The 13,614-nt window shown below is 39.3% G+C and overlaps 1 protein-coding gene across 2 annotated transcripts in view; it reads left to right on the top strand.

Annotated features, from left to right (window-relative positions):
* The window catches only part of LOC144520566 (MICOS complex subunit mic25a-like), a 92,551-nt gene that overhangs the window by 57,613 nt on the left and 21,324 nt on the right, over positions 1–13,614 (top strand). For both annotated transcript variants that reach the window (XM_078254355.1, XM_078254354.1), the window contains exon 7: positions 9,527–9,662. In XM_078254355.1, coding sequence (XP_078110481.1) covers positions 9,527–9,662 — 136 coding nt within the window. The remainder of the gene's footprint in view (positions 1–9,526; positions 9,663–13,614) is intronic.

Genomic DNA, 13,614 nt, shown 5'->3' with positions numbered 1-13,614 from the left:
AATGTCAAACTCAATGGACCATGATAAAACGGCGCTTCAATCACTTTCTTATCGTTATCTCTCTCTGTTTGCATTGCTTTCTTTGTCCAAACCTCCAAATTTGCCTGCACACATTCTTTTTTTCCCCATGCTGTCGAAGTTCTGAATGAAAGTTCTGCATGAGATAAGATGAATTTGGCAGTGAATTCCACATTTTGCTTTGCATATCACACATATCAGTGAAAGAAATACAAATGAATACAAAAATACAAAGTCAAATTGATTTAAGTGTAAAGAAGAAACCAGTTGTCACCAAATCCCTAATGCTTCCCCTTACCCCCACTCTAGATGTACTCCTTAATCAACACTATTGTACTGTACAGTCTTATAGTCCTCCCCTATCACAGGAATCCTTTAGGAACTACAGATTTTGCCTGGTTAGTTAACCCGTTTCCACCTGGTAGTAAAAGAACAAACTGCTGCACACAGACTCTGAGAAGATCTTCTACCAGTCTTAGCAGTGGACTGTTGCAGCAGGCTGTTCTGGAACTGGTCTACATTGAGATTGCTATGTATAACTGATGACCACTTACCAAAGGCATTTTGCATTTGCCTGCTTGACAGGCTTTATCTAGCCGTGGAAGGACAGAGAGTGAAAAAGCCATGAGGATGGAAACTGTTGTCTTTTTAGTCTAGATACATTTTGTGTGTGAGAGTGTGAGACAGCCTCCTCTTCAGAGTTGAAAGTAATAGAATGAAAGAGACACAGACAGATGGGCAGATACCCATGTCAAACTGGTCAGTACCCAAGGCCTTATAACAAGGCCAGCTGTCTGTTACAGTAGTAGTCGAACTTGCCTTAATAGCCGGCCTTTGTCAGATCTCCCAAGCCTGTGTCAGACGATACCAGCCTACGGAGATCACTCAGCGATAAGGCTTGAAACATTGACAAGCAAAGTCCAGGGTCCAAGTTAAAAGGCAGACCACTTGGCCATTGTTTATTGAGCTGTAAGAGAAAATCCAACCAAAACATGGTTTGTAGCTCACTGAATTTAAACCCCGGTAAATTTCAAACGTGTACATTTAGTGCTACTGATCTTTCAACTGGCTGTTTGAGGAGAACCGTTATGAAGCAACCTGGTTTGGATGGAAAGGGTATAAGTGTTAAAACAAGTATGCCATTGAGTTCATCAAATGGACTCAAGTGGTGAAATAAATCCCACAGCACCTCCAAATAGAACTACCACTATACTTTAATTTACAGCTGTCAGGGATGTACGCTTATTACAAGATATGCATCCTGTTAACACATTGTTTAAGACATGTAAAACAATTTCAATCATTTCCTGAATCTGACATGCCAAACTTGCAAAAGCCACTCTCACAACATAGTTAAGTTACCAAAATGAAAATTGTTACATGGGGGCCAATTGAATAGAAGCCCAGGGATACTTTACAGTATTTTTCATGGATGTATAAAGAGATCTGGATGGCGCGTTGAAGGCGCGGCTCCATTCATTCCTATGAAAGTATCCATTTGTATTTCCACTGTTTCGCCACTATGACAAATTGGCTTCAAAGCCCAGCGCACTTCCTGGGGGCCTGGTATTTTTCCATAATGTGTCAGACTTTGGTGTAAAGCAGGCTGTGTACCCCTTTACTACATTTCTAAAAAAAAAAAAAAAAAACGAACTCTTAACAAAAAACATTTTAAAGTAATGGAAATGCTTGTAGTAGCTATGCATATTCATTAGAGCTACTTAAAGTTAACCTACAAGAAAATATATTTACTAGGGCTGTCAAACTATTAACATTTTTTAATCGCGATTAATTGCTGAATTTCTATAGTTAATCACGATTAATCGCATATTTTATCACATGATTAAAATTCTATTATTTTGCATTTCAGAACAGTTTTTAAGTACATATTAACAATCTAAAGCAATTGTTACCAGTGTATCTTGATTGGGAATCAAATGAATGCAAAGAAAGGGACTTTATGAACTAGATTTTAAGATATGTAATTATTTATTTACTGTAAACAAAAGAAAAATCTGTCATTATTGCACAATTCCTCCAAGTACCTAACTAAAAAACTAAAAATCCCTATCCTTACTAGGGTCAATATAGTGTTTAGTAACTCCTAAATAATTTTGATTACTCACTGACGTCCAGTGATCACCGGTTAATGAGACAGCGTTTGCAGCACCTTGCAGCAGTTCCAGTGTGGCTGCTTTCTCTGTGTCATACAGGCTGTGTGGTGAAACTACGGTCTCCCTCGATGGCAACGAGACAGGTCAGAACATGCCAACCGTAGTACGTCTTTAAGACCCGAGTCCTCTACGATGCTGACAGGTCTGCAGTTAGTTACCACCCGTTTAGCCCGCTAGCGGGTAGCATCACGTTAACTGTACTACTATGCTTAGTTCCGTAGGTGGTAGCTAAAGCTTGACGTGCTTCGGTGATATTTTAACTTTACTTTACTTTACACAACATGCATATGGCTTTCGACTTGTCTACGAGCCGTCCGGGAGTTTTTTTGAAAATAAAAAGCTCCATTCAGTCATTGCTGCTGTGTTTCTCCATCATGCCTGCAGCAGGATGTGTTAGGAGGAAGTGGCAGCTTGATGATAAGTAATGGTGCTGCAAAGGGTCAAAATAATATCCTATTAGGCACGACGCAAAGCCAAGTGAAGTGTAAAATAAATTAATAAATGCCGGCATGCGATTAATGCGATTAAAAAAAATTAATCGCATCGTGTCTGCCCTTAATCGCACCGCGATTAACGCGTTAATGCTGACAGCCCTAATATTTACTAATACAGCATTGATAAAAGGAAAGGCAAAAGTGAGAGGCATTGTGAGAAATTAAGTACTCTACCTCCACTTCAGTGTTTACGAGAGACAAAGTGAAGTCTGAGTACAAGCATATAGAGGACCCTCTCTTCCTGGTTGTGATAGGAATGGAGACATGGGAGAGGGTGAGTAAAGGAGTGTGGAGATACAAGATAGGGGAGAAGAGGATGTGTGCCCTGAGTCAATTGAAAAGCTGTCAGGGTACAGGTGCATACAAGCTACAAGCAAGAGATAAGAGGCAACTGTCTCTCTAGCTGTATTCTTCTTCACCTCTCCTGCCCTCTATCTCCCTTGTTATCATCTCTCTTTTTTCTATTTTCTTCACCACTGCATCAGTATTAATCAAGCCAGTAATGGTAAAGCAGGAATTCTGACCCTCTGACATGTCAAATGCCATTTCCTGCCTCAATGAAGCTACAGCCAGGAGATTAGGCGATTAGCTTATTTTAGCATGAAGACTGAAGCTACCTGCTAGGATAAAGCTTTGAACAGGACCAGGCAAGCCAGCCATATTAACTGCAGCGACATGAGAGTGGAATTGATCTTCTCATCTAACCCTCGGGAAGGAAAGCAAATGAGCGTATTTCCTAAAATGTCGTAGTAGTTGGCTTTCTCCGTTGATCTTTATCAACTGGATAAGCAAAATGCAGTTGTATTTCATTCTGTCTGTCCATGTTTTCCCCCGGACAGCCAAATACGGGCACAAGTTGAGTACCTCTATCTTCAAAGCCACCTGTGACTTGATAGATGTATGCCATATACTCCCTCTATAAAAGTCCCGTACACGCACGTAAGGCAGAAATTGCAGAGAACTGCAGCAGCAACCACAACAGCAACTGCCTTGACAAGAGGGCTTAGACAAGGAATTCACACGAGTTGTAGCGGAGAAAGAGGGCAGAGTGTTAAACAGAATATCAAACATGATGTTAATACTGACTGTGTAGGCTCAAGTTGTTCAGGGCTAAGAGAACCGCCAGACTCCAAGACCAGAAGGCAGGTAAAGATGAACAAAATGCCGAGGTTTTAATGGTTGGTGATATGAGCATGGTAATGAAAAGAATATTTCATTCAGCCGTATTTTGTGTCGAACTTAAACCTGACTGTCATTACTGAAGGATTCAAGAACGTCATGATGAAACTAACTAGGATTCATTTTAGTAAAAAAAAAGTGGTTCGATCAGAGATTTAAAATTCACCTAAATTGCTACCTAAATATGACTTCAGTTACCGACAAATTGCACAAATCACAATAATATTCAGTAACAGCTCTGATAATAACGAGTGGACCTCTTGGATCACAATCTGTTACAATTGTTGGCAACTAAATTTGTCATTACTTACAATCTTAGGCTGTTAGCTGGAAGAATAAAGATGTTTTTGGCAAAAGCACATTGGTTAATTAAGGAGCACTTATTCTTCAAATTGGATTGGATTGCAGTTCATCATCAGATTTATCTGAAATGTGAGTTGTGTCACCAGATGAAACAAACAAGAATTAAAAGTTGAGTCGATAACCTGGTTTCTTTGCCCGGATTACCCTCGCTCCCCACAAAATGTGACTTTACCACTGTAAAGAATGATGCAGGTAGTCAGCTATTTGGCTGCCACGTCTGAATTGCGATTGCGGAGTTTTGTGCAACAATCGTTTTTTTTCCTACCCCTAATGTTTAAACTAGGGAGAACAATGAGTAATCGACGACCAATTAACTGGTCCATAAGACTTTGATCGAACACGTGAAATGTTCTGTATCAAATGTACTATCAAATTTAAGATCTGGAATACATTATGAAATAGATTTTTTGGAAAGCATGTTTCAGTGACTCACAGTCACACCAGAGGGCGCAATAGATCTATTTTATGACAAGGCGGCGCTTACGTCTGACACCCGACCATGTCGACATGCTAGTTTTCCTCAACGTGAATAAGTAGGCAGAAATCAGGACACTGTGAGTCTGAGATATTTGTTAGTTTCTTTTTTTTTAAAGATCATTTTTTGGGGCTTTTTCCTTTACTTGATAGTGACAGAGGATAGACAGGCACGCAGCAAAGGGCCGCATGTCGGATTTGAACCCGAGCCGCTGCAAAGGACTCAGCCTACATGGGGCGCACACTCATACTGGGTGAGCCAGAGGCCGCCCCTATTTGTTAGTTTCTATTCTCTTGTTGCAGCGTTACATTTAGTTTTTTTTAGTTTTTTTTAGTGTCTTTCTTGTAAGACTACGTTAACGGAGATTATTTTTATGAGCGCGCTCCGCATGTAATCTAATATTTAATTATATTCAATGTGTTTGTTTTTAATAGGCATCTGCATCTTTAGATGTTTCATAGGCTATGCAATGCTGTCAGAGAATATGCAATTATGTCACCGTAGAAATAAAGCTGTAATTGAGGGAAAACAACAAATTTGTTATTGTGTGGTAGAAGCAAATTGTTTTGTATGTTTTTTTAATTACGATTAATCGATTGATTGTTAGTGTTACCAATGATCAATTAAGGAAAGTGTTTACAATTTGCAATCCTAGTTTAAACAATCCTAGTTGTTTCAGCCAAAGCAGGCATTATAAAGCAGTATAAAAACACACGAGGACACCATTTTTTATCTCAAAACTAATACAACATTTTCCCAGTGTGTCGGCATACAAACAAAATGTGCAGACTTTCACTGAACCTGTATTGTAGCCCTCAAGTCAGTCACAATATTGGATTCTCTTTATTTTTCCTCCTTGGGCACTACTTCCTGTGAGATGTTAACAAGATTTTCTAATTAGTTGCCTGAAACACCATACAAATACCAATACTTTGTAGTTGACAGGATAGCAATAAAATAGCATGTAGGACAAACAATGCTTCATATGTATAGCCAAAGCCATTAAGGAAAACACAAAAACATCACTCTAAGTCTTAGAGATGCATGGTTTAGAGGCGATAAAAGCATCTTCCTTATCAGTCTCGTAGCTTTGCCAGAGGCTTTTGTAGTTGGTGGTGTGTTTTGTGTCTTTTCCATTTTCCAATTTCTCCCCTTTCATTCCTCTCCGTGTCTTTGTCTCGGTAAGCTGGTGTGCGTGGTCCAGAAGTCTGAGGCCTCTGTGTTCCGTCTGCCTCCGCCTTCGCTGCTGGAGATTAAAAATAATGGGCAGCACCATTAATTAAGCAACTAATCTTATTGTTTGTGTTTTGTCATATTTACCGCTCACAGATGCGTGGAGAACTCTCCAAAAGAATGCCACCACACACATTAAAATGCTTTCGCAGCACATACACACATTAACAACAACAACCCCGTATTTGGCTAGACGGGCCGTCAAGGATGCTGCTTTACCTCGTCTCCCCCCCCCCTCTCTCTATTTATTTATTTATTTTTGTAAGCGGCTCAGTTAATATTGTTGATTTAAGAACTCACCTTCAATTTGGTGTGGCATGTGGACAGAGCTTTAGCTTTTGCTGCGGCTGAGCCAATTTTCTGCTTCAAGCGCCTTTTAATATACCACGCAGCGCTATCAGGAGACTTGGGCTTCCCTGATGAAGGCCATTTATTTTGAATTAAAGGAGAGTTCCTTATCTGCGGTGGCCTCAAACGGAGAGGCAGATAAAGATGGCGCGCTTTGGTGTCGTCCTCGCTATGTAGTTGATGTGTTGAGAGAAAAGGAGGGGATGAGCGAGAGAGAAGTAAGAAAGGAGACCCAGTTGGAGAGAAGACGGAAAACCCCCGATGAAACAGGCAAGACAAACCATTGGAGGTGATGTGGGGGGAACGGAGGAATCTGATAGGCTGTCATCTTTCTTTTTTTTTTAAATGGTCTTGTGAGAGAACACCAAAGGATGCCTAATTTCTTCCCTTTCATCGTTTTATCCTACTTCCTTCCTTTAATGTTTTTCTATCCGTCTCTGTTCATTTTCCTCTTTAACCTTCATCACCCATGCTCAGAGAAACTCATCGCATCCACGATACTGTTGCTGAAAGTAAAGTGTGTGTGTGTGTGTGCCTGTGTGGATATGGATATGCTGTAATTGAAACGCGGGGTCAGCTCTCCTCCGTGAATTAAAGCAAAGAATACCCTTTAATTTGGCTTTCAGAGAAAGTGGGTATGAATGGGCACAGCAAAGAGGGCATGTAGGTATGTGTTTGTGTGTGGGGGTGTGTGTGTGTGTGTTTTAACGTTAATAACTTTGATTAGGAATTACATACTAATGTGTAAGTATGTCGGACAGTTGAAAAAAGAAAACTTTATCTTGCAATGGTGTTTTAAGTTTGTGCTCTAAAACAGAACAGATTGTCCCCACTTGGACTGTACTAAATGACTGAAGTCCCCTGTTGACTAGTGTGCTGAGACACTTACACGCCTGCATGAGTCCATACTGTACATTAGTTCAGTAAAAGACAGTATCAGTGTCAGGAGTAATATGACAAGTTTGATAGATAATCTGCAGAGGAAGATCAGTACTTTGCCAGAGAGTCGTGAGTTGAGACAATCCTCCATTGTTCGCAAGAATGAATTTTAAGAAAAGCACATATAAATTGTGTCATGGGGAAAAAAATACTTAAACTTTTTTTCTGATACCTGCAATATTAGTCACATAAAGTTTATTTTTATTGGTGAAAAGACAAGATGAAATGACATTTGTCTAATGATTCAGCATTGCAACACTGGAACTGAGAATCTGCATGAAGCGGGAGGCACACTGCTATATTTCTCAATAACTAAAGAAAAAGTAAAAATGAACTTGAATTGTATGCTAATCTTGAAAATGTAACTTTAAAAGTATATTATATGTAAAGGAACCTGATACAATCAATGTTGCTGCTAGTAATTCAGTCCTTGATATAAGGGCATGCAGTGAAGGCACTTCTGATTTGCAGGTAAAACATTGTTTATTCTCTATTTAAATAGCCTGATTATTTCTTAATATTTGTATAACTGTTTATTTCAAAGATTGATGATTCAACTTTATTCAAACATTTCTCTAAGTAGTTGCTGTAAACAAACAATCATTGAAAGAATGTGTACAGACAGTTTCACTTCAGTATATGGAGGTCCCCTTTTTAATATACAGACATCCCTTAGGGATGCAAGTCCCCTCTTGGCAATTTCTTTAAAAAACATTTAAAAAAAAAAGCCTATTTTCAGTAATATTATGTAAAAGTAAATGTTCTTTTCTATTTTTGTATTTTTTAAATGACCAGAAATAGAAATCCACACTTGGTCGGTGTAGCCTGATAGTCCACTGTTGGTAAAATAGACGTGTGTGTGTGTGTGTGTGTGTGTGTGTGTGTGTGTGTGTGTGTGTGTACGTGTACGTGTGTGTGTGTGTGTGTGTGCGCACAAGTTTGTGGTGCTTTCATGTTTACAGTGAACTACAAAGTGTGTGTGGGTGTGTACATTTGTGCATGCGCCTTTCTATACCTGCGTGAGCGAACATAACTCGCTTGTCTTTGCTTCAATCAGTTAGCATCCATTACAGCAAGCCTGTCATAGTTAACAATCATACAGATAGACGGGCAAAGACCTATAATACAGCCCACATATCAAATTTAGCATGGCTAAACGAACACTTTTCTGCTGTATTTGATCAGAATGATCCTACCCACTCATTTAAATGTGATTTAGCACTAATTGCATGATCTGCAATGAAGCACGTTCTATACACAGCGTAGGTTGTTAACAGGTTGCAGTGTGTGAGGTTGTTAATTGTTTTTCATCTTTGTCTTCCCTCATTTGATCAGACCTCTTCTTATATGTACATGTTTTTTTTTTTTTTTTCTTCCTTCTTTTTCATTTTATTCTCTTGTGGCTAAGACACACATGAGTGTTGGAGGAAGCCGTGAACTGTACCAGCAATACAGTTCTTTCAAAGTCATATATTAATGTACATTTCAGTGGCCGTTTCTCAAATATTATTTAATGTTCTGTTAGGACTGGGCGAAACCATATACATACTTACCAAAATTAGAAAGTGCCCCAGTAGGTAAATGGAAAACGTAATTGTACTCTGAGTAAGGTACATTTCTTGACAGTGAAAAAACGGTCAAATTCACTACAGTCAATACACTTTAAATCACTGAAAGGCTCTTTCTAATCGAACATACTACAATTCCTGTGAAATGTCTTTTTTCAGAATTAGCTAAGCTTATACTGACTTCTGTTTTTGTATAATTCATTAAGTTACCCATCCATCGCATCCGCCTATCCGGGGTCTGATTGCAGGGGCAGCAGCTCCCAAACTTTTCTTTCCCCAGCCACATTAACCAGCTCCGACTGGGGGAGAGTTTAATTAACAACTATGTGATCCATTGTTTCTTATACAAACATAGATAGCTGCTTGAAATAGACTGGTGTATCTGTCCTTTTTTTCCACGTTCACATTTTTCCTCTTCCACCTGTTGACGTCATGTCACACCAATTGTTGTCATTGTTTTTTTAGAGTTCTTATTTATTTGCAGTATTCGTTACGGCCAATAAAAATCTTCAACAAAGCCATCCAAAGTGTTATGTGAAACTTTGATATCTACAGTACATTCAGAGTACATTCAGCTTTAGAGATTGATGCTCAGCACTTGTTTAGTTTCATTGATGTTTTGAAGTGATTCTAGTTTTATTCAGTCCGCATTATTATTCTGCAGGCCTAAATTGACACTGTCAGTGAGAAAAATAATTCCATCTTTCTGTATCTCTGTGTCTTTGTCTTTTGCAGGTCTCGCAGTACAGACCCGGTGTGTCCTGGCCTGCAGGCTCAGATTCTATCTTGCTATAGGGAGAACAGAGACCAGACCCTAACATGTTCAGGCCTGGCCAAAGAATACATGCAGTGTATCAATGCTGCAAAGAAGGTGAGAGCTTTTTTTTTTTTTTTAAATGGATAGGATTTGGAATATCAGGGAAGATCTGAAAGGTTAATATAACAAAAGTATTATCACAAATTGTATTTACTTCATGAAGTTAAAAAACAAAAAGCCTACTGTAAATCCTACCTTAACCATAAAGTTCACTTTCTAAAGCCATATCAATAGCAACTTTCTACCAAAAATAAGAAGTATGTAATAATAATTATATTAATTATATCATATTGTACTTCTAATGACCCCTCAAATAAGCAAGGATTTGATATAACATTCCAGTCTGAGTGGTGTCTTTTGAAGTTTTCCATGGAGAGAGATAATGTTATTTTCAGAGCAGCACTCTGTCTGATGTAAAAGAAAGAAATTCATTTTTTTTCTCATGTTCTCAAGATTATTCTGGGGGAGTTAAGGATCCAAAAACATCAGATTGATAGGATTTTGAGTGCTGTCACTGTTAGGTTTATATACAGAGAAAATCCTCACCGTCATTAGAAACAGCTTTCAGAGTAAATGTCTGATGTAAAAGTATGAAATCCAAGTTCTCCTGTGCTACAAAACCTGTTTTCTTACCAATGCTGAAAATGCCCCTTCTCCGAGGCAAACTGTTTGGGTTGCTCTTACATACTGTAATTCATCAGTCGCAGCTCAGCTTGTCACTGCAGCCTTTACACTTTTAGTTCTAATTTAAGGTAGTTTACAGTAGGGGTGCAAGATATATCGACTCAATATCGTTATCGCAATATATCGAAAGTGTAGCAATAAGTATGCAATATTTAGTTTATTTTGTGGAGTGCTGCGTCCAGTCCGTTGGCTGTGTGGCTTAGTTGTGTTTGATTTAGAGCCCAGTTGAAACGCTATAATGATCATGTTTCATTGGCCAGTTACCGTGCCACTTGCACATGTTAGTGCACATCAGCGCACGGGTCCAGTACGTGACAAACCCTATAGAGCGTACCACGTGTGTGCATATTTCCAAAGAGTGACAGTGTAAGTGAAGAAATAGATAGAGACAACAAAACGGAACGAATCAGAGAAGCGAAAGAAAAGTTGTGTCCTGTTCTCTTTATTTATTTATTTGATACTGTCCAACCAGTAAAACATTTTTTATTTATTTATTCATGTTGTACCAGTCCAATATGACGTCAATATGATGTCAGTTGAAATAAACCTTGTGTTGTAAGAAAACTTGTTTAATTTGTTATGAATGTATTTTGATGCGTTTTCCCGTAACTTTTGTAATTTTACATATGTTTAAAAATATCTAAATTAATATCGATATCGCAATATTCATAATCGATATCGCAATATCACATTTTGTCAATATCGTGCAACCCTAGTTTACAGGCACACAATCATTCAAAGTGTGTGAGAAGGAAAGAAAAGCAGATTGTCCTCTGAAAACAAGCAATAAAACATTTTCCCAGACAACAGTGATAACATTTTTTATATTTCATGAATATGACTGAAGCACATTAACATTGCCAGTTTTTTTTTTTTTTTGCTTATGAATTGAACAAAAATAAGAATTCCTGAAAGTGGTTGACTTGTTTACAGTAAGACAGGGTTGTCCAATCAGACGCAGCAACAATGTCTGCAAGCTCATCATTAGAATTCTAGGAGACTATAAGAACAGAAATCCTGCACTGTAGACTGTAAATATGATTATGTAATCGTCAAAGTTTGAAAACTCATCCCTGCTAGCCTGGGCTAGCTAGCCGGCTGGCTCAAGTTTTCAAATATAAACATCAGAGTTAATGCACAGGAAAATGTGGAGAAGATGAGCTCCAGCTAGCAAGACCATCCCTGCGGCCATTTCAGGACTACAAGTCGTCCATCAGGATAGGGAAATCAACTCACTAGTCTCCTGCTGGCTCTGCTAGCCTGACCGGTCAAAGTGTTTAAATGTAAACATCAGAGTAAATACAGAGCAAAAGGTTAAGATATCTAATGGCTACGACCTATGGCTCAATCCCGGACAATGCATGGACAAGCCCGACCATCTCCATCTTTACATCAGAGGGGGCACAGAGGCAAGCGAGGAGGAAGTGAACATCTACTGCGACTTCTCTTGGCATCCTGCTAGCCAGTGTGCAAGTGTTGGACGGTGAGCTGGGTGGCCTCCGTGCCTGCGTCGTTTTCCGGCAGGGCGTCGGGAGCTGTGGTTTCATTTTGCCCAGACTTGGCTGGATCCTAGAGTGCCAGCGACATTCAACCGGGCGACTCTTTTTGGTTTGCCGATCTGACAGCCACATTCTGCTTTATGATGAATCAGACTTTTTTCTATTTTATCTGCGGTGAAAAACAGTGAAGAATCACAGCTTATGCATGCACTTGCATCTAGCCTTGTACTTTCAGCATTCCATAGTCCTTAATTGGATCCACTGCTGTATCATTTAAAAGCAAAGACAAGTTCCTCTCCTTAAGTATGTGCATCACTGCAGCAGTTTGAAGTTACAAATTCACAGAAAGTTAGCGAGAACATGTGAGGAGGAGGAGAAGGAGCAGGAGGAGGAGGAGGGGAAGTTGGAGGACAGAATACTGGAAGCTTGCCCTTCCAAAGTTTGTACAGTAGACACATTTGAAGGTGCAGCTGCTCATCATGCACCCGGACAACGTACTGCTCTGCCTCATGGTGCTCTCTGCTCACATCTCGTCTGCGTTGCTCAGGGGCACTGAGGCTTCCCCTGGCATACAGTAATACAGCATGTGATAATCAGAACTTGATTCCTCAGTGTGTGTGTGTGTGTGTGTGTGTGTGTGTGTGTGTGTGTGTGTGTGTGTGTGTGTGTGTGTGTGTGTGTGTGCCTGTACGTGTGTGCACTTTCAATAGTGTCTGTAGCTTTGTATCTGTCTTGTAAGAAACCCATGCAGACACAAACACACTTTTAAATACACACAGCTAAACCTGCGTTTGTGGTGTTGTATTTCTACACTTATGAGAGTGTAATGTCCTTACAAATTTTGGCGTGTGCTTGTGTGCGTGCGTGAGTTTCTTCATCATATCAGCTAGTGTGAAAAAAGGAGTGAAGTGAAGACTCTTTGAAGATATAGTATTTAAAAGAGCACAGCATATCATACGTAAAGTGTGTGTGTGTGTGTGTGTGTGTGTGTGTGTGTGTGTGTGTGTGTGTGTGTGTGTGTGTGTGTGTGTGTGTGTGGCTTGCTACATTGCAGTCTGCTTTAACCTACACATCAAGGTCTTTCCTCCTGATTAGCCCCTGAGGCATCTCCCTGACTTTCACTCAATTTGAACATCAATTTCCTCCATTATGTGTCTTTAGAAGCTGTCACAGTTTGGTTATCTTCCTGTGGAGTACAGTAGATGCTGCGTAGGCTACTAAATAAACTTACACTTTGGAGGTAAAAAATAGTTGCAACTCATCATGTTGAACTTATGATGTTTAAAGACAAAATAACCTTTTTACACAGAGCGAGTATTAAGAGATAAATGGTATTAAATGAATACTATAGTACTCTATGTCTCGACCCAGCAGACTTATTTCCCAAACACATTTGTTCCATTTGAAGAATGGTCTAAAAACTAAAAATATCACAACACTTCATGCTTCGTCAGCTGTTGTTGGAACAGGCCGAAAGTTGCTAATTTTAGCTTTAACGTGTGTTATGAAAATTGTTTAGGTTGTTCAGTGTGCTTGAGTCTGAATCCAGATTTTTAAAGCATCGCAGCCCTTATAACCGAGAAATGCAGCAAAATGTCTTTTTAGTCATTTTTATCATTTATAACAAATGTTTGTGTCCAACAAACGACGGGGAAATATTGATGCGGTGATAATTCTAATTCTTTGTGCATTAAATATAAGCCAAACATTGTTTCCTTCTCTTCCTTGTAATGCATATTAAATTAGTACATCTTACGGACTCACAGGGCCAGATGTACTAACGCTTTTGCGCCCACTTCAGGCGTATTTGTTTCGCAACATGC

The sequence above is a fragment of the Sander vitreus genome, chromosome 7 (assembly GCF_031162955.1).
Source record: "Sander vitreus isolate 19-12246 chromosome 7, sanVit1, whole genome shotgun sequence".
Classification (NCBI taxonomy): domain Eukaryota; kingdom Metazoa; phylum Chordata; class Actinopteri; order Perciformes; family Percidae; genus Sander; species Sander vitreus.
Note: the sequence above shows the minus strand (reverse complement) of the source record. Positions and strands in the feature narration are given on the sequence as shown.